This window comes from Oncorhynchus clarkii, chromosome 2 (genome assembly GCF_045791955.1).
Source record: "Oncorhynchus clarkii lewisi isolate Uvic-CL-2024 chromosome 2, UVic_Ocla_1.0, whole genome shotgun sequence".
NCBI lineage: Eukaryota > Metazoa > Chordata > Actinopteri > Salmoniformes > Salmonidae > Oncorhynchus > Oncorhynchus clarkii.
In genome coordinates, this window is record NC_092148.1 from 1,925,028 (window position 1) to 1,949,164 (window position 24,137).

Sequence of the window (24,137 nt, forward strand, 5' to 3'; positions counted from 1 at the left end):
TTTTTGTGCCTAATTGTTGTAATATTTTTTATTCTGGAAATGTTTCTTTATTTTCACTCCGTCCTTTATGTTATTATTTCTGGAGTAACTACAGTGTTGTTGATCCATCCTCAGTTATCTCCTATCTCAGCCATTAAACTCTGTAACTGTTTTAAAAATCACCATTGGTGAAATCCCTGAGCAGTTTCCTTCCTCTCTGGCAACTGAGTTGGAAAGGGTTCCTGTATCTTTGTAGTGACTGGGTGTATTGATACACCATCCAAAGCGTAATGAATAACTGCACCATGCTCAAAGGGATATTTTTACCCATCTACCAATAGGTTCCCTTTTTTTTACGAAAACATTGGAAAACCTCCCTGGTCTTTGTGGTTGAATCTGTGCTTGAAATTCACTGCTTGACTGAGAGACCTTACAGATAATTGAATGTATGGGGTACAGAGATGGGGTAGTCATCATTTTTAAAATTCTGAACACTACCAAAACTTTTCTGATACATTGAAAGGTCCCCAAGAACAAAGTGGCCTCCATCATTCTTGAATGTAAAAAGTTTGGAACCACCAAGGTTCTTCCAAGAGCTGGCCACCCGGCCAAACTGAGCAATCAGGGGAGAAGGGCCTTGATCAGGGAGCTGACTAAGAACCCAATGGTCAATCTGACAGAGCTCCAGAGTTCCTCTGTAGAGATGGGTGAATCTTTCAGAAGGACAACCATCTCTGCAGCGCTCCACCAATCAGGCATTTATGGTAGAGTGGCCAGACGGAAGCCACTCCTCAGTAAAAGGCACATGACAGCCAGCTTGGAGTTTGGCAAAAGGCACCTAAAGACTCTCAGACCATAAGAAACAAAATTCTCTGGTCTGATGAAACCAAGATTGAACTCTTTGGCCTGAATGCCAAGCGTCACGTCTGGAGGAAACCTGGCACCATCCCTACGGTGAAGCATGGTGGTGGCAGCATCAGGCTGTGGGGATGTTTTTCAGCTGCAGGGACTGGGAGACTAGTCAGTATCGAGGGAAACATGAACGGAGCAAAGTACAGAGAGATCCTTGATGAAAACCTGCTCCAGAGCGCTCAGGACCTCAGACTGGGGTGAAGGTTCACCTTCCAACAGGACAATGTCCTTGAGGGTCCCAGCCAAAACCCGGGCATCTCTGGAGAGACAATGAAAATAGCTGTGCAGCGTCATTCCCCATCCAACCTGACAGATCTTGAGAAGATCTGCAGAGAAGACTGGGAGAAACTCCCCAAATACAGGTGTGCCAAGATTGTAGCGTCATACCCAAGAAGACTCCAGGCCGTAATCACTGCCAAAGGTGCTTCAACAAAGTACTAAGTAAAGGGTCTGAGTACTTATGTAAATGTCATATTTCAGTTTTTTTGTATTTTTATACATTTGCAAACATTTCTAAAAAACATTTTTTTTGTTTTGTCATTATGGGGTATTGTGTGTAGATTGATGAGAAAATAATAAGTATGTAACGTAACAAAATGTAGAAGAAATTAAGTGGTCTGAATACTTTCCAAATGGCCTGTATGGCTTGTCAACCTGAGGATCTATGACCACTGTATGGCTTGTCAACCTGAGGATCTATGACCACTGTATGGCTTGTTAACCTGAGGATCTATGACCTCTGTATGGCTTGTCAACCTGAGGATCTATGACCACTGTATGTCTTGTCAACCTGAGGATCTATGACCACTGTATGGCTTGTCAACCTGAGGATCTATGACCACTGTATGGCTTGTCAACCTGAGGATCTATGACCACTGTATGGCTTGTCAACCTGAGGATCTATGACCACTGTATGGCTTGTCAACCTGAGGATCTATGACCACTGTATGGCTTGTCAACCTGAGGATCTATGACCACTGTATGGCTTGTCAACCTGAGGATCTATGACCACTGTATGGCTTGTCAACCTGAGGATCTATGACCACTGTATGGCTTGTCAACCTGAGGATCTATGACCTCTGTATGGCTTGTTAACCTGAGGATCTATGACCTCTGTATGGCTTGTCAACCTGAGGATCTATGACCACTGTATGGCTTGTCAACCTGAGGATCTATGACCACTGTATGGCTTGTCAACCTGAGGATCTATGACCACTGTATGGCTTGTCAACCTGAGGATCTATGACCACTGTATGGCTTGTCAACCTGAGGATCTATGACCACTGTATGGCATGTCAACCTGAGGATCGATGACCTCTGTATGGCTTGTCGACCTGAGGATCCATGCCCACTGTATGGCTTGTCAACCTGAGGATCTATAACTTCTGTATGGCTTGTCAACCTGAGGATCGATGACCTCTGTATGGCTTGTCAACCTGAGGATCGATGACCTCTGTATGGCTTGTCAACCTGAGGATCTATGACCACTGTATGGCTTGTCAACCTGAGGATCTATGACCACTGTATGGCTTGTCAACCTGAGGATCTATGACCACTGTATGGCATGTCAACCTGAGGATCGATGACCTCTGTATGGCTTGTCGACCTGAGGATCCATGCCCACTGTATGGCTTGTCAACCTGAGGATCTATAACTTCTGTATGGCTTGTCAACCTGAGGATCGATGACCTCTGTATGGCTTGTCAACCTGAGGATCTATGACCACTGTATGGCTTGTCAACCTGAGGATCTATGACCACTGTATGGCTTGTCAACCTGAGGATCTATGACCACTGTATGGCTTATCAACCTGAGGATATCTAGTGAAGATGCTCTGCTGGTCACTTGTAGTAATAACTAGTCATTTCATATAGACCTATGAGTTAATGTACTTACACAAATATGCCTTGTCACATGTTTTGTCATCAGGTCATCTGTTTTCACGCAAATATACTTTGTCACACGCTTTGTCATCATGTCATCTGTTTTAACGCAAATATGCCTTGTCATCTCTGTCAAATATCATCATACTGGATGCATGAAGGACCTTATACAGTCTCCGATTCTCACTTCTTCTCTGATCTAAAACAGGATGTGGTAGATAGCGTTATAGCACCGTTAGTAGTTTACTCCTCTCTAAACAATGCCACAGAAACTCCACACTTCCACTGCTGCTTTATGATGAGAACGACGTACCACAACTTGTAACTTGACATATTGGAAATGTATAACCTGAAGAGGCTTGATGTGAAAAGAGCCATTTCTCTCAGATTGTGATAAAAACATGATCCCCACCTGTAAAAAAAGAAGAAGAAGAAAGAAATGATCTTGGTCAGGTGTCATAAATTGGAAGTTTGTTTTGTGTTCTTCTCTCCTAGGTACACCAGAGATAGACACAGCGTGTGAGGCGTGTCCACAGGGCCTGTTCTCCAGCCGGATGTCTGCCAGGGAGCCGTGTGTGCCTCACAGGAACTGCTCTGGGCTGGGCTTGAAGACCCTCCGACCGGGGACCCCCACCCAGAACACACTGTGTGAGAACGAGGCTGAAGGATCTGTCCTGGAGTGCTCCCATCACAACACACAGTGTCCCACTGGTGAGAATATACAGGATAATGGTGATATATGCCAGACTCTCTTATCCAAAGGGATTTAAAGTCATACATTGTTGTTTTTTTTTGTATGGGTGGCCCCAGCGGGAATCAAACCCACTGCCTTTGGCGTTGCCAACGCCATGCTCTACCTACTGAGCCACACATGACCACAGCACACGCACCACGTAATGTCTATTAAAAAAGGAATGAGCATCCCTAATCCACAGCTCTGCACGACGACCCACTCAGCTTCACACCGACTAAATGACCACAGTGTCTGAGTCCTGTACTTTTACTAAGTATGTGAGTCTGAATGGGACAGATGTGCAACAGAGGTTAATGAGTAACTCTACCTGAAACTGAAAGACTTGTTTTCACTCCCCAAGAAAATACCTAGGCTTGATCTCAGCAGGTAAACACTGGTTGAAACCCAGTTAATCACAGCTGCCTACAGCGTTTCACTTGAACAGCAGTTCTACATCATCCCACTAACTCCAGTAACTCCAGACGTCATCCCACCAACTCCAGTAACTCCAGACGTCATCCCACTAACTCCAGTAACTCCAGACACCATCCCACTAACTCCAGTAACTCCAGACATCATCCCACTAACTCCAGACATCATCCCACTAACTCAAGTAACTCCAGACGTCATCCCACTAACTCCAGTAACTCCAGACGTCATCCCACTAACTCCAGTAACTCCAGACGTCATCCCACTAACTCCAGTAACTCCAGACATCATCCCACTAACTCCAGTAACTCCAGACATCATCCCACTAACTCCAGTAACTCCAGACATCATCCCACTAACTCCAGACGTCATCCCACTAACTCCAGTAACTCCAGACATCATCCCACTAATTCCACTAACTCCAGACATCATCCCACTAACTCCAGTAACTCCAGACGTCATCCCACTAACTCCAGTAACTCCAGACGTCATCCCACTAACTCCAGACGTCATCCCACTAACTCCAGTAACTCCAGACATCATCCCACTAACTCCAGTAACTCCAGACATCATCCCACTAACTACAGAAACTCCAGACATCATCCCACTAACTCCAGACATCATCCCACTAACTCCAGACGTCATCCCACTAACTCCAGTAACTCCAGACGGCATCCCACTAACTCCAGTAACTCCAGGCATCATCCCACTAACTCCAGTAACTCCAGACTCCATCCCACTAACTCCAGTAACTCCAGACATCATCCCACTAACTCCAGTAACTCCAGACATCATCCCACTAACTCCAGTAACTCCAGACATCATCCCACTAACTCCAGTAACTCCAGACATCATCCCACTAACTCCAGTAACTCCAGACGTCATCCCACTAACTCCAGTAACTCCAGACGTCATCCCACTAACTCCAGTAACTCCAGACGTCATCCCACTAACTCCAGTAACTCCAGACGTCATCCCACTAACTCCAGTAACTCCAGACATCATCCCACTAACTACAGAAACTCCAGACATCATCCCACTAACTCCAGACATCATCCCACTAACTCCAGACGTCATCCCACTAACTCCAGTAACTTCAGACGGCATCCCACTAACTCCAGTAACTCCAGGAATGATCCCACTAACTCCAGTAACTCCAGACGCCATCCCACTAACTCCAGTAACTCCAGACATCATCCCACTAACTCCAGTAACTCCAGATGCCATCCCACTAACTCCAGTAACTCCAGACGTCATCCCACTAACTCCAGTAACTCCAGACATCATCCCACTAACTCCAGTAACTCCAGACATCATCCCACTAACTCCAGACGTCATCCCACTAACTCCAGTAACTCCAGACATCATCCCACTAACTCCAGTAACTCCAGACATCATCCCACTAACTCCAGACGTCATCCCACTAACTTCAGTAACTCCAGACGTCATCCCACTAACTCCAGTAACTCCAGACATCATCCCACTAACTCCAGTAACTCCAGACATCATCCCACTAACTCCAGACGTCATCCCACTAACTTCAGTAACTCCAGACGTCATCCCACTAACTCCAGTAACTCCAGACGTCATCCCACTAACTCCAGTAACTCCAGACGTCATCCCACTAACTCCAGTAACTCCAGACATCATCCCACTAACTCCAGACATCATCCCACTAACTCCAGACGTCATCCCACTAACTTCAGTAACTCCAGACGTCATCCCACTAACTTCAGTAACTCCAGACGTCATCCCACTAACTCCAGTAACTCCAGACGTCATCCCACTAACTCCAGTAACTCCAGACGTCATCCCACTAACTCCAGACATCATCCCACTAACTCCAGTAACTCCAGACGTCATCCCACTAACTCCAGTAACTCCAGACGTCATCCCACTAACTCCAGTAACTCCAGACGTCATCCCACTAACTCCAGACATCATCCCACTAACTCCAGACATCATCCCACTAACTCCAGTAACTCCAGACGTCATCCCACTAACTCCAGTAACTCCAGACGTCATCCCACTAACTCCAGTAACTCCAGACGTCATCCCACTAACTGCAGTAACTCCAGACGTCATCCCACTAACTCCAGTAACTCCAGACGTCATCCCACTAACTCCAGTAACTCCAGACGTCATCCCACTAACTCCAGACATCATCCCACTAACTCCAGTAACTCCAGACGTCATCCCACTAACTCCAGTAACTCCAGACGTCATCCCACTAACTGCAGTAACTCCAGACAGTTTCTTCTTGATCAGATGGTCAGGGGGCCGGAACACAATTACAGATAATTTGTAGACTGCAAATTGACCGCAAGAAGCCCAAACATATATAATATTTGACTAATACATAATAATTTCAAACCTTGCATACATTTGTATAGGGTGGCTCACAACCCATAGGGCGGCTCACATCCCATAGGGCGGCTCACAACCCATAGGGCGGCTCACAACCCATAGGGCGCCTCACAACCCATAGGGCGGCTCACATCCCATAGTGCGGCTCACATCCCATAGGGCGGCTCACATCCCATAGGGCAGCTCACAACACAAAGGGCGGCCTACAACCCATAGGGCGGCTCACAACCCATAGGGCGGCTCACATCCCATAGGGCGCCTCACATCCCATAGGGCGGCTCACATCCCATAGGGCGCCTCACATCCCATAGGGCGCCTCACATCCCATAGGGCGGCTCACATCCCATAGGGCACTTCACATCCCATACGGCGCCTCACATCCCATAGGGCACTTCACATTCCATAGGGCGGCTCACATCCCATAGGGCGCCTCACATTCCATAGGGCGGCTCACATCCCATAGGGCGGCTCACAACCCATAGGGCGGCTCACATCCCATAGGGCACTTCACATCCCATACGGCGCCTCACATCCCATAGGGCACTTCACATTCCATAGGGCGGCTCACATCCCATAGGGCACTTCACATCCCATACGGCGCCTCACATCCCATAGGGCACTTCACATCCCATACGGCGCCTCACATCCCACAGGGCGGCTCACAAATGGCCCATCGTCGTACCGGTTAGGGTTTGGCCGGTGGAGGCCGTCATTGTAAATAGGAATTTGTTCTTATCTGACTTGCCAAGTTAAATAAAGGTTCAATAAAATAAGAAGTTTACGATCACTTGTCTTTCTAGTATACGTGGGAATACTTGGGAACAGATTTCCTAAATTAAAATCAATTGGAGCTGATTTGTGGTGTTTTTACAGTCTTTTATGCCCAACCATGAAAAACATGTTTGTTTTTTTGCTCACAGGCCGCCAGTTTGGGTCTTACTCAGGCTGAAACCATGAAGAATGCTGCTGAGAACACACACACACACACACACACACACACACACACACACACACACACACACACACACACACGCATGCACACCACAGAACCACAACACATTAGACTGAGCCTGATGAGTCTCCCAGGAGACCGAACACAGTACTGAGTTCTCATTCTAGAACCTGAACGATGCACACAGAACACCTGTCTTCCATCACACCATCTCTGCTGTGTGATGTAACACAATGAGCCGTGTCAGGGGGAGGTTGACTTCCATGAGAATCAACTCTTCACATGAAACTGAGTTCCTATAGGATGACTAACAACTCTCAGAGTAGAACACCCAGAACTGTTACTTTCCCTGGGGACTGACGCTCTCCTTAACAATTCATTCAGGATTTATTTTCGTAGGATACGACACACATACAATTACAATGATTCAGTCCTTCTATTTCTATGGTGACACCACAGATCGTTTGCAAAGAATTAGAAAATAGTTTGAAGTAAAAATGTCAAATTGAGAGGAAATATGTCTAAGCCGTTGGTTGCTGTAAGTCAGACCTGCTGTAAGTCAGACCTGCTCTAAGTCAGACCTGCTGTAAGTCAGACCTGCTGTAAGTCAGACCTGCTGTAAGTCAGACCTGCTGTAAGTCAGACCTGCTGTAAGTCAGACCTGCTGTAAGTCAGACCTGCTGTAAATCAGACCTGCTGTAAGTCAGACCTGCTGTAAGTCAGACCTGCTGTAAGTCAGACCTGCTGTAAGTCAGACCTGCTGTAAATCAGACCTGCTGTAAATCAGACCTGCTGTAAGTCAGACCTGCTGTAAATCAGACCTGCTGTAAATCAGACCTGCTGTAAGTTGGGTGGTCCTTTGCATGGGGTGATGTAAGTTTCCTTCAACAATCAGTCTTCCAGATAGATGACACAGGAACTTTGGTATTAAACTCTTTAGTAATAAAATGTAATTGCAGACAGAGATTCACATACAGAGTACCTCAGTAGTCCATCGTAACGATCTGTGTGGAGAAACAGGAGACAACGCTCTTTATACAATCTACCGTCAATCATATCATAACATTGTTGCATTGGATTAGAAACAAAGTATCTAAGATGAGAAAAACAGGTCTAGACTGTGGTTTCTCTCTACTATCTCGTCCTTGAGGCTGTGTGACTCTCAGCAGGTGCAGACGATTCTCATCCTGAGAACTAAAGCAGTGCATCTCCATTTACCCAGTACTTTTCCATCATTGCACATTGCAGGTATACAAAGGTTATCACATAAATACAGTAATCATGGCGTCAGTGTAGCCCCACACCCGAACACCAGGGTAACCCCCAACCAAGTCAGCCCTGCTGTAGGTCAGACCTGCATCCCAAAATGGCACCCTATTACCTATATAGTGCACTACTTTTGACCAGAGCCCTAGTGGCCCTGGACAAAAGTAGTGCGCTATAAAGGGAATGCGATGCACTTTAGAAGTCAACTACAGACTTAGGAACGAAGCCAGGAGTACATAAGGAGGAAGGAGGAGAGGCTGTGAGGGAAATGAGTGTGTCGCCGCTGGGATGGAACAAAGAAGTGAGAGGAAGTGATGTTTTCATTATCTGGTCTGGTAATGACTGGATACCCTCCATTACACACACACACACACACACATACACACACACACACACACACACACACACACACACCACATCAGAGTGAGCCTGATGAGTCTCCCAGGAGACCCAAACACAGTATTGAGTTCTAGAACCAGAACGATGCACACACACACACAGAACACCTTTGTTCCATCACAGCAGGTCTGCTGTGTGACGTATCAGGGGGAAGGTTGAGGTCCATCTCCACAGGCGTTGAGGTCTTCATGTGAACTGGTGCTCATCATCTAGCGATTTGATATCTGTTCAATAGAATAAATGAATGTTTATTTGATAGAACCTGAAACAGAAAGGATGTTTCTGGAATAGGATACAATTATGGTCCCAATAGAGTAAACCTAACACATCTGTCTCTTCACACAGAATCAATCAACATCTCAATGTATTGGAAAGAAAACATGTACCTAAGTACCAGGATGTAACGTCAGTGTCCTCTCTCTCTCTCCCCCTCTGTCTCAGACGTGTCGCTGTGTGAGGAGGCCATCTTCCAGTCTCTGGCGTCTCTCCGTCTGTCCTCCGTCCCCCTGGAGCGTCTCCTGGAGAGCCTGCCTGGGAAGAGGGTGGACAGGAAGAGTCTGGAGAAGCTTAAGAAGGCCTGCTCCCCCCAGGAGCAGATACTACTCCTGTTGAGACTCTGGAGAGAACAGAACAAAGACCAGGTTAAACTCTACGGCATCATTCAAGGTCAGTAGGATCTGTTTAGTAGAGCTCTGCTATTGGCTGCTGCATATGAGTTCTAAAGACTTCTATCCAATGAGAGGGTTCTGTTATGTCCTGGGCTCATCATATCTATTATCCAGTGAGAGGGTCCTGTTATGTCCTGGGCTCATCATATCTATTATCCAGTGAACCACTGTGAGTGGAAGGTGTCCAGGTTAGGGGTGTCCAGGTTAGGGGTGTCCAGGTTAGGGCTGTCCAGGTTAGGGCTGTCCAGGTTAAGGCTGGTATTTTAGATGATGGTTATTGGTCAGCCAAATGACCGCAGTCACCGTAATAACTGCTACAGCACCTTGCTTGTGCACCTTGCTTGTTTCAGCCTGGAGCAACAACGTTTCATCACACTGTAGAGTCCATGTTATACCAGAGACTGACTCAAACACAAGAGTTCCCAGCCATCCCGTCTTCAGTCAGCTGGTGTACAGGTTAGGGGTTATACCAGAGACTGACTCAACCACACGAGTTCCCAGCCATCCCGTCTTCAGTCAGCTGGTGTACAGGTTAGGGGTTATAGCAGAGACTGACTCAACCACACGAGTTCCCAGCCATCCCGTCTTCAGTCAGCTGGTGTACAGGTTAGGGGTTATAGCAGAGACTGACTCAACCACACGAGTTCCCAGCCATCCCGTCTTCAGTCAGCTGGTGTACAGGTTAGGGGTTATAGCAGAGACTGACTCAACCACACGAGTTCCCAGCCATCCCGTCTTCAGTCAGCTGGTGTACAGGTTAGGGGTTATAGCAGAGACTGACTCAACCACACGAGTTCCCAGCCATCCCGTCTTCAGTCAGCTGGTGTACAGGTTAGGGGTTATAGCAGAGACTGACTCAACCACACGAGTTCCCAGCCATCCCGTCTTCAGTCAGCTGGTGTACAGGTTAGGGGTTATAGCAGAGACTGACTCAACCACACGAGTTCCCAGCCATCCCGTCTTCAGTCAGCTGGTGTACAGGTTAGGGGTTATAGCAGAGACTGACTCAACCACACGAGTTCCCAGCCATCCCGTCTTCAGTCAGCTGGTGTACAGGTTAGGGGTTATAGCAGAGACTGACTCAACCACACGAGTTCCCAGCCATCCCGTCTTCAGTCAGCTGTTTGTTCTACAAATTAGTTTTTAAATTTCCCTGATGTTCTTCATCCATAACCGTTGGTTACACGGTTATACGATAATTGTGGCAGCCCTAATCCAGCTGTCTTAAGAGTAGTATCATGACTAACCTTTCTCCATTATCCTTTCCCTCCACTGTGAGCGTAAGGTGGACAGTCTTAAAGTGTCTTAAAGTAGTATCAGTTTAACCTGAGTTCCTCCTCTACCCTGTTATCTCAGGTGTGAACCACTGTGATCGTAAGGTGTCCAGGTGTCTTACAGTAGTATCAGTTTAACCTGAGTTCCTCCTCTACCCTGTTGTCTCAGGTGTGAACCACTGTGAGCGTAAGGTGTCCAGGTGTCTTACAGTAGTATCAGTTTAACCTGAGTTCCCTCCTCTACCCTGTTATCTCAGGTGTGAACCACTGTGAGCGTAAGGTGTCCAGGTGTCTTACAGTAGTATCAGTTTAACCGGAGTTCCTCCTCTACCCTGTTATCTCAGGTGTGAAACACTGTGAGCAGAAGGTGTCCAGGTGTCTTACAGTAGTATCAGTTTAACCTGAGTTCCTCCTCTACCCTGTTGTCTCAGGTGTGAACCACTGTGAGCGTAAGGTGTCCAGGTGTCTTACAGTAGTATCAGTTTAACCTGAGTTCCCTCCTCTACCCTGTTATCTCAGGTGTGAAACACTGTGAGCAGAAGGTGTCCAGGTGTCTTACAGTAGTATCAGTTTAACCTGAGTTCCCTCCTCTACCCTGTTGTCTCAGGTGTGAACCACTGTGCGCGTAAGGTGTCCAGGTGTCTTACAGTAGTATCAGTTTAACCTGAGTTCTCTCCTCTACCCTGTTATCTCAGGTGTGAACCACTGTGAGCGTAAGGTGTCCAGGTGTGCGGGTTTGAAGAACCTGACCCTGGGTGACCTGATGATGGTGATGAAGAGTCTTCCAGGGGTCCGGGCCCACGAGGAAGACATCAGGGCCGTGGTCTCCTCATGCCGCTCCCAGCAGTACCTCCTGCAGCTCCTACACCTTTGGAAGAACCAGAACAAGGACCTGGACATCAATAAGGTATTGGTCCGCCACCACCGTGCACATTAACACGCCTGCCTTAATCTAGACCAATTATCACTGTGTGGACATTCCTCTTTGTTCCTTTTCTACGAACCAACAACAACAAGATGAGATTATCCAATTAGAAGTGTGTTGGGTTTCCTTTGATGAAAGCACCGCAACGGAGAAGACGGAGTAACTGTCTTGATCACTTTGTGTTCACCTTGATCGTTAAAACGATGTAGTCTGTGTATGTATTTGTTTAAATGGTCAAAATAAAAGCTAATCTATTAATCCATCAATGAAAGGGACTGGCTCACAGCCTGAGCCGGCTCCGGCAGCAGGGGGCACCACGCCCGCTCCTCAGGAGCATCAAGAAGATCAACCGGATCATCTCCACCTCCTCCATACACAAGATGTACGAGAAGATGTTCCTCAACATGATCGAGGACGGGACCTGCTTCAACACCAAACCCTACAACCAATAGGAGAAATGGGGCGGGTCTAAGGGGGGGAGGGGGAGGGGCAGAACTGGGTTTCAAATACTTTAAAAATGTATAATTTGTTAGAGTCTGCCTGGAGTGTCAGATGGATGGGGTTTGGCGTTTTGTGGTGTTTCTATTGGTTTATTGCTCCAGACAAGCTCAATCAGGGTCAGATAAAGGTTGTAAATTCATGTTTAAAGTATTTGCCAACCAGGTCTGATGGGGGTGGATCCTAACGTCCACTTACGTCAAATTTTCACTTGGTCTCCCATTGATATCAATGCATGACTAAGTCAAAAAATTCAATTTAAATGTAAATTAGGATTAGTCCTAACTGTGTGAAAACCAGGGTTGGGGTCAATTTAGTTGAAATTCAATTCATGAGGATTTTTATTTCTGTTTGTGAATTTGAATTTGAATTCACTTGCTGAATTGACTGAATTAAAAATGGAATTGATTCCAACCTTAGCGAAAAGACAAAACTATTTAAAATGTGTATATAGTCTGGTGTCTTTAAGGTGAGATAGAGGGGTGATAGGGAAGGGGGTGGTGATAGGGAAGGGGGGGTGATAGGGAAGGGGGTGGTGATAGGGAAGGGGGGGTGATAGGGAAGGGGTGGTGATAGGGAAGGGGGGGTGATAGGGAAGGGGGGGTGATAGGGAAGGGGGGGGGTGATAGGGAAGGGGGGGTGATAGGGAAGGAGGGGGGGGGCGATAGGGAAGGGGGGGTGATAGGGAAGGGGGGGGTCGTCTTGCTTTTTCACTGTTTTAAAAGGAGGAGATTTATTTCATAATGAAATGTTTCCTCCTGTGTGCGTTCCAAATGGAACCCTATTCCCTATATAGTGCACTACTACCCAATGGGCCCTGGTCAAAAGTAGTGCACTATATAGGGAATAGGGTGCCATTCCCCCCCCCCGCTGTTCTGTGTGGACTGCTGACATCCAAAGCTCTATTGACACTGTCAAAACATTTCAAACATTGTCAGCTTTTATGAATGTACAAAGGAGTGCAATTTGTTTTATTTAAATGTCATTTTTCTTACCAAATTTGTTTGTAAAAGCGTATTTTTATTTCTCTATTAAAAACAACTGTATTCTGAATGCTGCAGGTTTGAATGTTGTTTGTTTGTAGCTGAAGGGATTTGTTTTAGAAGTCATTTTTGTATAAAATATTTTAAGTATTTAAATAATACTTTATTTGGGATGTTTTTGGTTTGGACCAGCCCTTTTCAAGTCCTTCACATTTGTAAACATTATGTCGAATTATCTGATTAAAATCCATTTGATAAAATTGTTGTATGTTTTTTTTTTTTTTAAATGACAAGTGTTATGTATTGTTTTGATTTCCCCTCACATTAGTGTGAATGTTGAACCCTGGTGTCGTTACTCTCCTGCAGTAACCTGTGCCTGACGGAATGGTTTCTGATACACACCACTCCCCCTATTGACTCAGTCTTGTTACGGGCATTTCAATCTCCTAACAATTTGCTTATTAAGAAACAGGAAATAGCTTCCTCATTACACTTACTCAATAAGGACGTGGTATTCCTTCCTTGGTAATATCGTGTTATGTGAAGCTTCAGTGTACAGCTGATATGTCCACACTGTCCTGTTCTATGAAATGACTTGACTCATCTTTACTCTCCTGCAAAATTAGTATGTGAATGTTATTCACTGTGTCATTCGGTCTCCTGGAAGGTTATTCACTGTGTCATTCTGTCTCCTGGAAGGTTATTCACTGTGTCATTCTGTCTCCTGGAAGGTTCTTCACTGTGTCATTCTGTCTCCTGGAAGGTTCTTCACTGTGTCATTCTGTCTCCTGGAAGGTTATTCACTGTGTCATTCTGTCTCCTGGAAGGTTATTCACTGTGTCATTCTGTCTCCTGGAAGGTTATTCACTGTGTCATTCTGTCTCCTGGAAGGTTCTTCACTGTGTCATTCTGTCTCCTGGAAGGTTCTTCACTGTGTCATTCTGTCTCCTGGAAGGTTCTTCACTGTGTCATTCTGTCTCCTGGAAGGTTCTTCACTGTGTCATTCTGTCTCCTGGAAGGTTCTTCACTGTGTAATTCTGTCTCCTGGTAGGTTATTCACTGTCTCACCTCTACTAGTGTGGTCCCAGATCTGTTTGTGATGTCTTCTAGGGTCATTGTCTCCTCTGTACCAGATGAGACTAGTTGTAACCAGATCAAACTAGTTACGACTATACTAGTCTCATCTGGTTACAACTAGTCTGATCTGGTTACAACTAGTCTGATCTGGTTACAACTAGTCTGATCCTGTTACAACTAGTCTGATCGGGTTACAACGAGTCTGATCTGGTTACAACTAGTCTGATCTGGTTACAACTAGTCTGACCTGGTTACAACTAGTCTGACCTGGTTACAACTAGTCTGATCTGGTTACGACTAGTCTGATCTGGTTACGACTAGTCTGATCTGGTTACGACTAGTCTGATCTGGTTACAACTAGTCTGATCTGGTTACAACTAGTCTGATCTGGTTACAACTAGTCTGATCTGGTTACAACTAGTCTGATCTGGTTACAACTAGTCTCATCTGGTTACAACTAGTCTGATCTGGTTACAACTAGTCTGATCTGGTTACAACTAGTCTGATCTGGTTACAACTAGTCTGATCTGGTTACAACTAGTCTGATCTGGTTACAACTAGTCTCATCTGGTTACAACTAGTCTGATCTGGTTACAACTAGTCTGATCTGGTTACAACTAGTCTCATCTGGTTACAACTAGTCTGATCTGGTTACAACTAGTCTGACCTGGTTACAACTAGTCTGATCTGGTTACAACTAGTCTGATCTGGTTACAACTAGTCTGATCTGGTTACAACTAATCTGATCTGGTTACAACTAGTCTGTTCTGGTTACAACTAGTCTGATCTGGTTACAACTAGTCTGATCTGGTTACAACTAGTCTGATCCTGTTACAACTAGTCTGATCTGGTTACAACTAGTCTGATCTGGTTACAACCAGTCTGATCTGGTTACAACTAGTCTGACCTGGTTACAACTAGTCTGACCTGGTTACAACTAGTCTGATCTGGTTACAACTAGTCTGATCTGGTTACAACTAGTCTGATCTGGTTACAACTAGTCTCATCTGGTTACAACTAGTCTGACCTGGTTACAACTAGTCTGACCTGGTTACAACTAGTCTGACCTGGTTACAACTAGTCTGACCTGGTTACAACTAGTCTGATCTGGTTACAACTAGTCTGATCTGGTTACAACTAGTCTGATCTGGTTACAACTAGTCTGACCAGGTTACAACTAGTCTGATCTGGTTACAACTAGTCTGATCTGGTTACAACTAGTCTGATCTGGTTACAACTAGTCTGATCCCTGTTGGTTTGACGTTGCTTTGTACCTACTGCCGTTGTCACGCCATCTCACCTTGCTCCTCAGAAAGGAACCAGAGCTCCTTGTTGGGTTGTCAGGAGTGTGTAGTCAGGGTAACTTCCTACGGAGGATCATAATGTTGTCATACATGTTATTGTGATATCTTTAAAGGTCAGCTGACCAGAGTCTAGCCTGATTCCCAGACATGTTAGTGCTGTCTTGCTATGCCAATGTCCTATTGTCATTGGCAGCAACAACGACCATAGGAGTTGGTAAGACAGTACAAACTAGATCTGGGATCAGGTTAGACTCTGGTCAGCTGACCTTTACAGACTGTTCTGATGTGGTCTACATGAGGACCCAGCAGACCTTCCTCATTTTACCTTTAGGAAGTAGTGGTGACCTTTACAGACCTTTTTATTGACGTGTTTGGTTGTCATGGGAAGTAAGAGTGAGAGTGTGTGTGTGTGTGTGTGTGTGTGTGTGTGTGACTGAGAGCCAGGCAGATGGATCTAAAGTATCCCAATTTCTTGTTAATTAAATATCTTTAATAATGGCCTAGTGGGATACAAATGATATCAGCATTAATGTGAATCACCACCTCTTCTTCTATTGCCAAAGGAACAAATGCATGACTGCCCAGGTTAACACATCTCACATCAAATTGTATTAGTCACATGCACTGAATACAGCAGCTGTAAGGCCTTACAAAAATTATATTAACTAAAATGAATTAAAGGTCAGAAGTAAAATAACAGTAGCGAGGCTATATACATTATATACAGTATTACGGTACAGAGTCAATGTGGAGGCTATATACAGGGGGTACCGGTACAGAGTCAATGTGGAGGCTATATACAGGGTATTACGGTACAGAGTCAATGTGGAGGCTATATACAGGGGGTACCGGTACAGAGTCAATGTAGAGGCTATATACAGGGTGTTACGGTACAGAGTCAATGTGGAGGCTATATACAGGGTATTACGGTACAGAGTCAATGTGGAGGCTATATACAGGGTATTACGGTACAGAGTCAATGTGGAGGCTATATACAGGGGGTACCGGTACAGAGTCAATGTAGAGGCTATATACAGGGTGTTACGGTACAGAGTCAATGTGGAGGCTATATACAGGGGGTACCGGTACAGAGTCAATGTAGAGGCTATATACAGGGGGTACCAGTACAGACTCAATGTGGAGGCTATATACGGGGGTACCGGTACAGAGTCAATGTAGAGGCTATATACATTATATACAGTATTACGGTACAGAGTCAATGTAGAGGCTATATACAGGGGGTACCAGTACAGAGTCAATGTGGAGGCTATATACAGGGGGTACCAGTACAGAGTCAATGTGGAGGCTATATACAGGGGGTACCGGTACAGAGTCAATGTGGAGGCTACATACATTATATACAGTATTACGGTACAGAGTCAATGTGGAGGTTATATACAGGGGGTACCGGTACAGAGTCAATGTGGAGGCTATATATACAGGGGGTACCGGTACAGAGTCAATGTGGAGGCTATATACAGGGGGTACCGGTACAGAGTCAATGTGGAGGCTATATACAGGGGGTACCGGTACAGAGTCAATGTGGAGGCTATATACAGGGGGTACCAGTACAGAGTCAATGTGGAGGCTATATACAGGGGCTACCGGTACAGAGTCAATGTGGAGGTTATATACAGGGGGTACCGGTACAGAGTCAATGTGGAGGCTATATACAGGGGGTACCGGTACAGAGTCAATGTGGAGGCTATATACAGGGTATTACGGTACAGAGTCAATGTGGAGGTTATATACAGGGGGTACCGGTACAGAGTCAATGTGGAGGCTATATATACAGGGGGTACCGGTACAGAGTCAATGTGGAGGCTATATACACGGGGTACCGGTACAGAGTCAATGTGGAGGCTATATACAAGGGGTACTGGTACAGAGTCAATGTGGAGGCTATATACAGGGGGTACCGGTACAGAGTCAATGTGGAGGCTAGATACAGGGGGTACCGGTACAGAGTCAATGTGGAGGCTATATACAGGGTGTTACGGTACAGAGTCAATGTGGAGGCTATATACAGGGTATTACGGTACAGAGTCAATGTGGAGGTTATATACAGGGTATTACGGTACAGAGTCAATGTGGAGGTTATATACAGGGGGTACCGGTACAGAGTCAGAGTAGTAGCAGTGTAAAAGAGGAAGGGGGGGGGGCAATGCAAATAGTCTGGGTAGCCATTTGATTAGCTGTTCAGGAGTCTTATGGATTGGGGGTAGAAGCTGTTTAGAAGCTTTTTGGACCTATACTTGGCGCTCCGGTATCTCTTGCTGTGCGTTAGCAGAGAGAACAGTCTATGACTAGGGGAGTCTTTGACAATTTTTAGGGCCTTCCTCTGACACCGCCTGGTATAGAGGTCCTGGATTGCGGGAAGCTTGGGCCATACGCATTACCCTCTGTATTGCCTTGCGGTAGGAGGCCGAGCAGTTGCCATACCAGGCGGTGATGCAACCAGTCAGGATGCTCTTGAGGGTGCAGCTGTATAACTTTTTGAGGATCTGGGGACCCATGCCAAATCTTATCAGTATCCTGAGGGGGAATATGCGCTGTCTTGCCCTCTTCACCTGTTATGACTAATTGGGGACACCAGGTGTGTTATGACTAACTGGGGACACCAGGTGTGTTGTGACTAACTGGGACACCAGGTGTGTTATGACTAATTGGGGACACCAGGTGTGTTATGACTAACTGGGGACACCAGGTGTGTTATGACTAACTGGGGACACCAGGTGTGTTATGACTAACTGGGGACACCAGGCGTGTTATGACTAACTGGGGACACCAGGTGTGTTGTGACTAACTGGGGACACCATGCGTGTTGTGACTAACTGGGGACACCAGGCGTGTTATGACTAACTGGGGACACCAGGTGTGTTATGACTAACTGGGGACACCAGGCGTGTTGTGACTAATAGGGGACACCAGGTGTGTTATGACTAATAGGGGACACCATGCGTGTTGTGACTAACTGGGGACACCAGGCGTGTTATGACTAACTGGGGACACCAGGTGTGTTATGACTAACTGGGGACACCAGGCGTGTTGTGACTAATAGGGGACACCAGGTGTGTTATGACTAATAGGGGACACCAGGTGTGTTGTGAAGGCATTATAATATGATCTAATAGAGGGCATGTCTCCACTGACTCCTCCCCTTCCTCTTTCTAGTCCACGGTTGACGATAAAGGGCGATAAGGTCTGAATCAGCCCACAATAGAGGATATGACTCCTCCCCTTCCTCTTTCTAGTCCGGTTGACGATAAAGGGCGATAAGGTCTGAATCAGCCCACAATAGAGGATATGACTCCTCCCCTTCCTCTTTCTAGTCAGGTTGACGATAAAGGGCAGAGAGGATCCATGATCAAGTCCTTTTACAGCTGGACAAGCGACAACATCAACATGGTGAGTCACTCTTCTGATGATGGGATAATGACACATACAATGACACAATTAACACATTATTTATATATTGCAACATTTTAAAGTGACATATTTCGGTATATTGTACAATGTGAATGTGTTGCCATGACAAAAAGCTGTTTGTAATTATTAGTCCATTTTACAATAATGTTGTGTAATAAATTGGTAGCCCCTTAGCCTACAATTGAAACCTTTATATCAATCAAATGTATTTAATAAAGCAATTTTTACATTGTCACAGCGTGCTCTAAACAAAGTGAATTATTTTATTATATTTACAGTTGTTCACAATCCTCGTAGTGCTGGCGTCGGTTGATCTCAGCTGTAGCGCAATGAAAGAGGTTCTTCAAAGTCAGACCCCTGCCACGTATCACCACCTGGACTCCTCCACCGGCCAGTTACTCACCTGTCATCGCTGTCCACCTGGCCATCACATGTCTGCGCACTGCACCGCCACCACGCAGACCGTGTGTACACCATGTCCATCAGGCCACTACACTCAGTACTGGAACTACCTGCACAAGTGTCTGTACTGCGGCACGTTCTGTGGGGAGCACCAGGTGGTCAAGGAGGAGTGCTCGGTTCTCAATGACAGGGTGTGTGAGTGCAAAGGAGGATATTTCTGGGACGCCGATTTCTGTATCAGACACACGGAGTGTCCTTCTGGCTACGGGGTGAAACGGAGAGGTAAGAAACAGAATGGACAGATATATCACCATTTCCGTCTTTGCGCAATAGCGTTATTTTGCAGATAGATCGAATAACGGTATATAACGGTTTATAACGGTTTATAACGGACAAATAGTAATATACATTTGTTTAAAAATGTCAAATGCCCCCACAGGTACGACGGAGACGGACACAGAGTGTGAAAAATGCCCTCACGGTTCCTTCTCCTACAGCACTTCTTCGCGCGCGCTGTGCGTAAATCACACCGATTGCGCGTCACTGGGGCGGAAGACGGTCCTCAGGGGTACGTGTTGGCACGACAACCTCTGCGCCCTTTCCTGTGAAGAACTGAAAGATGGAGGTGGGTATCACATTATCGACACGATCTTGATATTGACTTGTGTTTTTAGTTGTGGTGTATTTCAAACCCAAAATACTGAAACAGAATTGGTGGTCTATATTTTATTTATTGCAGACTTTTATGAAATGTAATGAAAGTAATATTCGTATATTTTTGCATTACATTGGTATTATGCATTAGTATTACGTTAGTGTTACTGACAGACAAATCCAAATGTTTTCCTCGTTGGCAGGTGAGTTTAAACTACTCGGAACCTTCCTTCCTGACTTCTTCGCTCATCACAAGATGAGAGTGGTGAAGCTGAGGAAGCTGGTCTGGAGGTTGATGGCCACTGAAGAGGAGCAGGAGCACCAGGTTAGAGAGACAGACCCTAAGTAATTGTGTGTGTATGTACTGATCGATGCTACTGAATGTAATGTAATATATGAACACATAAATGATAAATGGAGACCTAGAATAGCAGGTCTCTGTCTTGTTTTCCTCCATTTTGAGTCAGTACAGAACCGTAGTTATATTTCTCTTGTTTTACAGTGGGGCAAAAAAGTATTTAGTCAGCCACCAATTGTGCAAGTTCTCCCACTTAAAAAGATGAGAGGCCTGTAATTTTCATCATAGGTACACTTCAACTATGACAGACAAAATGAGAAAAGAAATTCCAGAAAACCACATTGTAGGATTTTTAATTAATTTATTTGCAAATTATGGTGGAAAATAAGTATTTGGTCAATAACAAAAGTTTATCTCAATACTTGTGGACAGGTGTCGTTTATACTGATAACAAGTTCAAACAGGTGCCATTAATACAGGTAACGAGTGGAGGACAGAGGAGCCTCTTAAAGAAGAAGTTACAGGTCTGTGAGAGCCAGAAATCTTGCTTGTTTGTAGGTGACCAAATACTTATTTTCCACCATAATTTGCAAATAAATTCATTAAAAATCCTACAATGTGATTTTCTGGATTTTTTTCTCATTTTGTCTGTCATAGTTGAAGTGTACCTATGATGCAAATTACAGGCCTCTCTCATCTTTTTAAGTGGGAGAACTTGCACCATTGGTGGCTGACTAAATACTTTTTTTGCCCCACTGTACAGTGATGTAGTTGTGTCGTTAGGCTGTTGTTGTCTATTCATGTTCTGTATTATGTCCTGGGTTATGTTGCGTGTGGGACCCAGGAAGAGTAGCTGCTGCTCTGGCAACAACTAACAGGGATCCTAATTAAATACCAAATGACCAACACACACAGTTAGAGGTTTACATTTAACCTGGCCTCTAATCAATGATTTCACTTCATTATTCTCTTGTATTTGCCTTCTCTTGTTGTATTTCTCCTTCATTTTATTATTTGAAAATGTGCCTCAATTTTAAATGCAATTTAAATAAAGTTGAATTTCATTTTATTTGAGCAGGAGCAGCAGCAGCACCCGGCCAGCAGCCTATCCCAGTCCGGCCAGAGAAGCCTCTTGCAGGGCCAGGTGAAGGACTGGATCAGGGATGCCTCAGAGGAAGACCTGAGGAGACTCCCTGAAATACTGAGGAAGACCCATCAGAGTGTGATGGCAGAGAGACTAGAGGGGAAGATGAGGGAGTTACAGGAAGCCTCTGATTGTAACTCGGTTAGAAACAGGGTGACTTCATCACCTCACTGTGATGTAGAAGAGGTTTCTCAATCTGAATAACTCACTGATTGGATACAGTACCATATAGCCTACAGTGATCATGAATATACTACTGTAAACCACTGTGCTGTATGCTGTATGCCTGTGTGTTCACTGGTTATCAGCTGACTTCCAAAATACTGATCAGTTATGGTTGTACAATGTGTCTGCTTTGTCCTGGTCAAATAATGAAACATTAATGTCAGTCCTCAGGGAAGGAGATGGTCCTTTTTCCTACTAAAGCCATGACACCACCTTCACACTGTCATCTAATACCACACACAGTGGTTCTACCTTCATACTGTCGTTGTCTTATCTAATACCTCACACAGTGGTTCTACCTTCATACTGTCGTTGTCTTCTTATCTATTACCTCACACAGTGGTTCTACCTTCATACTGTCATTGTCTTCTTATCTAATACCACACACTTTAGGAAACAGATGTAAATCAACAAGGAATCACCTCTTATCTCTCTGTTCCCCCAAACCTCCTCATGCCTCCTGTCAACAGATATATTGTAAAATATGATTTGTCAACAAGTAGTCAAGTCTTTCCACACTCATAAAGAGGTGACCCCCCCCCCCCCACACACATAAAGAGGTGACCCCCCACACTCATAAAGAGGTGACCCCCCCACACTCATAAAGAAGTGACCCCCCCCCCACACTCATAAAGAGGTGACCCCCCCCACACTCATAAAGAGGTGACCCCCCCACACTCATAAAGAGGTGACCCCCCCACACTCATAACGAGGTGCCCCCCCCACACACATAAAGAGGTGACCCCCCACACTCATAAAGAGGTGACCCCCCCCCACACTCATAAAGAAGTGACCCCCCCCCCACACTCATAAAGAGGTGACCCCCCCCCCACACTCATAAAGAGGTGACCCCCCCACACTCATAAAGAGGTGACCCCCCCACACTCATAACGAGGTGACCCCCCCCCCCCACCCTAAACATTTCACTCCATCCAACACCCAAACCTTCACCATGCAATATGTCAACAACAGGCTAGCTAGCGTGATTCATGTCTTCACAAGGCTCCTCTACAATTGTGGTGACACACCGTGGTAAAGTTAGTGTGTTGGTGTGCGTTTATGTCCAACATACTATAACCAGGGTAAAGGTGACATAGACATGTATTTTACCTCATGGGGTCACTCAATATGGCAGACTATTTATTTCTATAGAGGGGAGATGGTGAGGTCCCCGTGTCTGACTGCTGAAGGCAACCAGGTCAGGCCACCGTCACGTCTGGTTCCTGGGTCTCAAATGTTCCTCAAATTAGATCCTTTGAACCAATAGGGTGTGTGCGTGCGTGCGTGCGTGTGTGTGCGTGTGCGTGCGTGTGTGTGTGCGTGCGTGTGCGTGTCTGTGTGTGTGCGTGCGTGCGTGCGTGCGTGCGTTAATTAACTAATAGGGTCCGCTGATGGAGGTGAGGTGACCACTCAACCAAACGTTTGAAACCTCAAACCTGACACAGAGAAGCCCCTAAACGGTGCTTTCCTTCTTCACCAAGCAGCAGAACACGTTAGGGACAGAAGGGGACAAACCACAATGTAAAAAAAGTTAAGTGCTTTAACTGGAAATGGTGGAGAGACAGAAAAATGAAGGTCCAGTCATCTGTCTCTTTAAAAATCTAGATTTAGGTCTTTTAGATAATTGTGTTTGTCCCAGACCCGCAGTCTTAAGTGATTTCCATCCTGTTTGTCATACATCTTTAGCCCGACACGTCACCATTTATAGTCAGTAATCAATGGAAAAAAATATATAGTCAGTAATCAATGTAAAAATAAAAACAACTTAAATTGTCACAAATTGCTTTTTAAATCTATTGATGAGTGTCTGAAATAGACTTCTCTGAAATAGTATTCTCTGAAATGGTCCAAACAACCCCTGGCTGTCATTGACCACTGTCTGTACGATTACAATTTCAGGGAGAGAGAACGAGAACAGAACTGAAACAATTATTTTAACTTCAGGACTTTCCCCAGGAAACGAACCGATCAGAAAACCCCCCGGGTGATGTTGTCCAGGGATGTCTCCCAAATGGAACCCCATTCCATATATAGTGCACTACTTTTGACCAGAGTCCTATAGGGCCCTGACGCAACGTAGTGCACTATATAGGGAATAGGGTTCCATTGGAGATGTAGGCCAAACCTCTACATGTTAAGGAGCATTCTGACATGGTTGTTTTGAACATCCCACATTTGTTCTTTCTCTGGCTATTTCTGCTTCATTCCACCATGACACACAATAGGTATCCTTTCTCTCTCTCTCGCTCTCTCTCTCTCTCTCTCTCTCTCTCTCACCCCCCTCTCTCTCTCTTTCTCCCCCCCCCCTCTCCCTCTCTTTCTCACCCCCCTCTCTC

General features: G+C 45.5%; 2 protein-coding genes across 3 annotated transcripts in view; both read left to right on the forward strand.

Annotated features, from left to right (window-relative positions):
• LOC139418930 (tumor necrosis factor receptor superfamily member 11B-like) overlaps positions 1-12,239 on the forward strand; it is a 35,963-nt gene extending 23,724 nt beyond the window's left edge. Inside the window, exons 3-6 of the mRNA XM_071168720.1 lie at positions 3,270-3,485; positions 9,362-9,586; positions 11,558-11,769; positions 12,060-12,239. Of these exons, the coding sequence (XP_071024821.1) occupies positions 3,270-3,485; positions 9,362-9,586; positions 11,558-11,769; positions 12,060-12,239 (833 nt within the window). The remainder of the gene's footprint in view (positions 1-3,269; positions 3,486-9,361; positions 9,587-11,557; positions 11,770-12,059) is intronic.
• A 6,801-nt stretch (positions 12,240-19,040) lies between these two features.
• Positions 19,041-21,983, forward strand: LOC139378738 (tumor necrosis factor receptor superfamily member 11B-like). 2 transcript variants are annotated; one of them, XM_071121190.1, is made up of 5 exons: positions 19,041-19,057; positions 19,357-19,762; positions 19,920-20,105; positions 20,338-20,459; positions 21,508-21,983. In XM_071121190.1, the coding sequence occupies exons 1-5, from the start codon at positions 19,055-19,057 to the stop codon at positions 21,778-21,780; spliced, it is 990 nt and encodes a 329-aa protein (XP_070977291.1). In that variant the 5' UTR covers positions 19,041-19,054; the 3' UTR covers positions 21,781-21,983. The 2 variants fall into 2 exon arrangements, with proteins under 2 accessions (XP_070977291.1, XP_070977299.1); XM_071121198.1 differs by having other exon boundaries at positions 21,511-21,983.
• Positions 21,984-24,137: the final 2,154 nt, after the last annotated feature.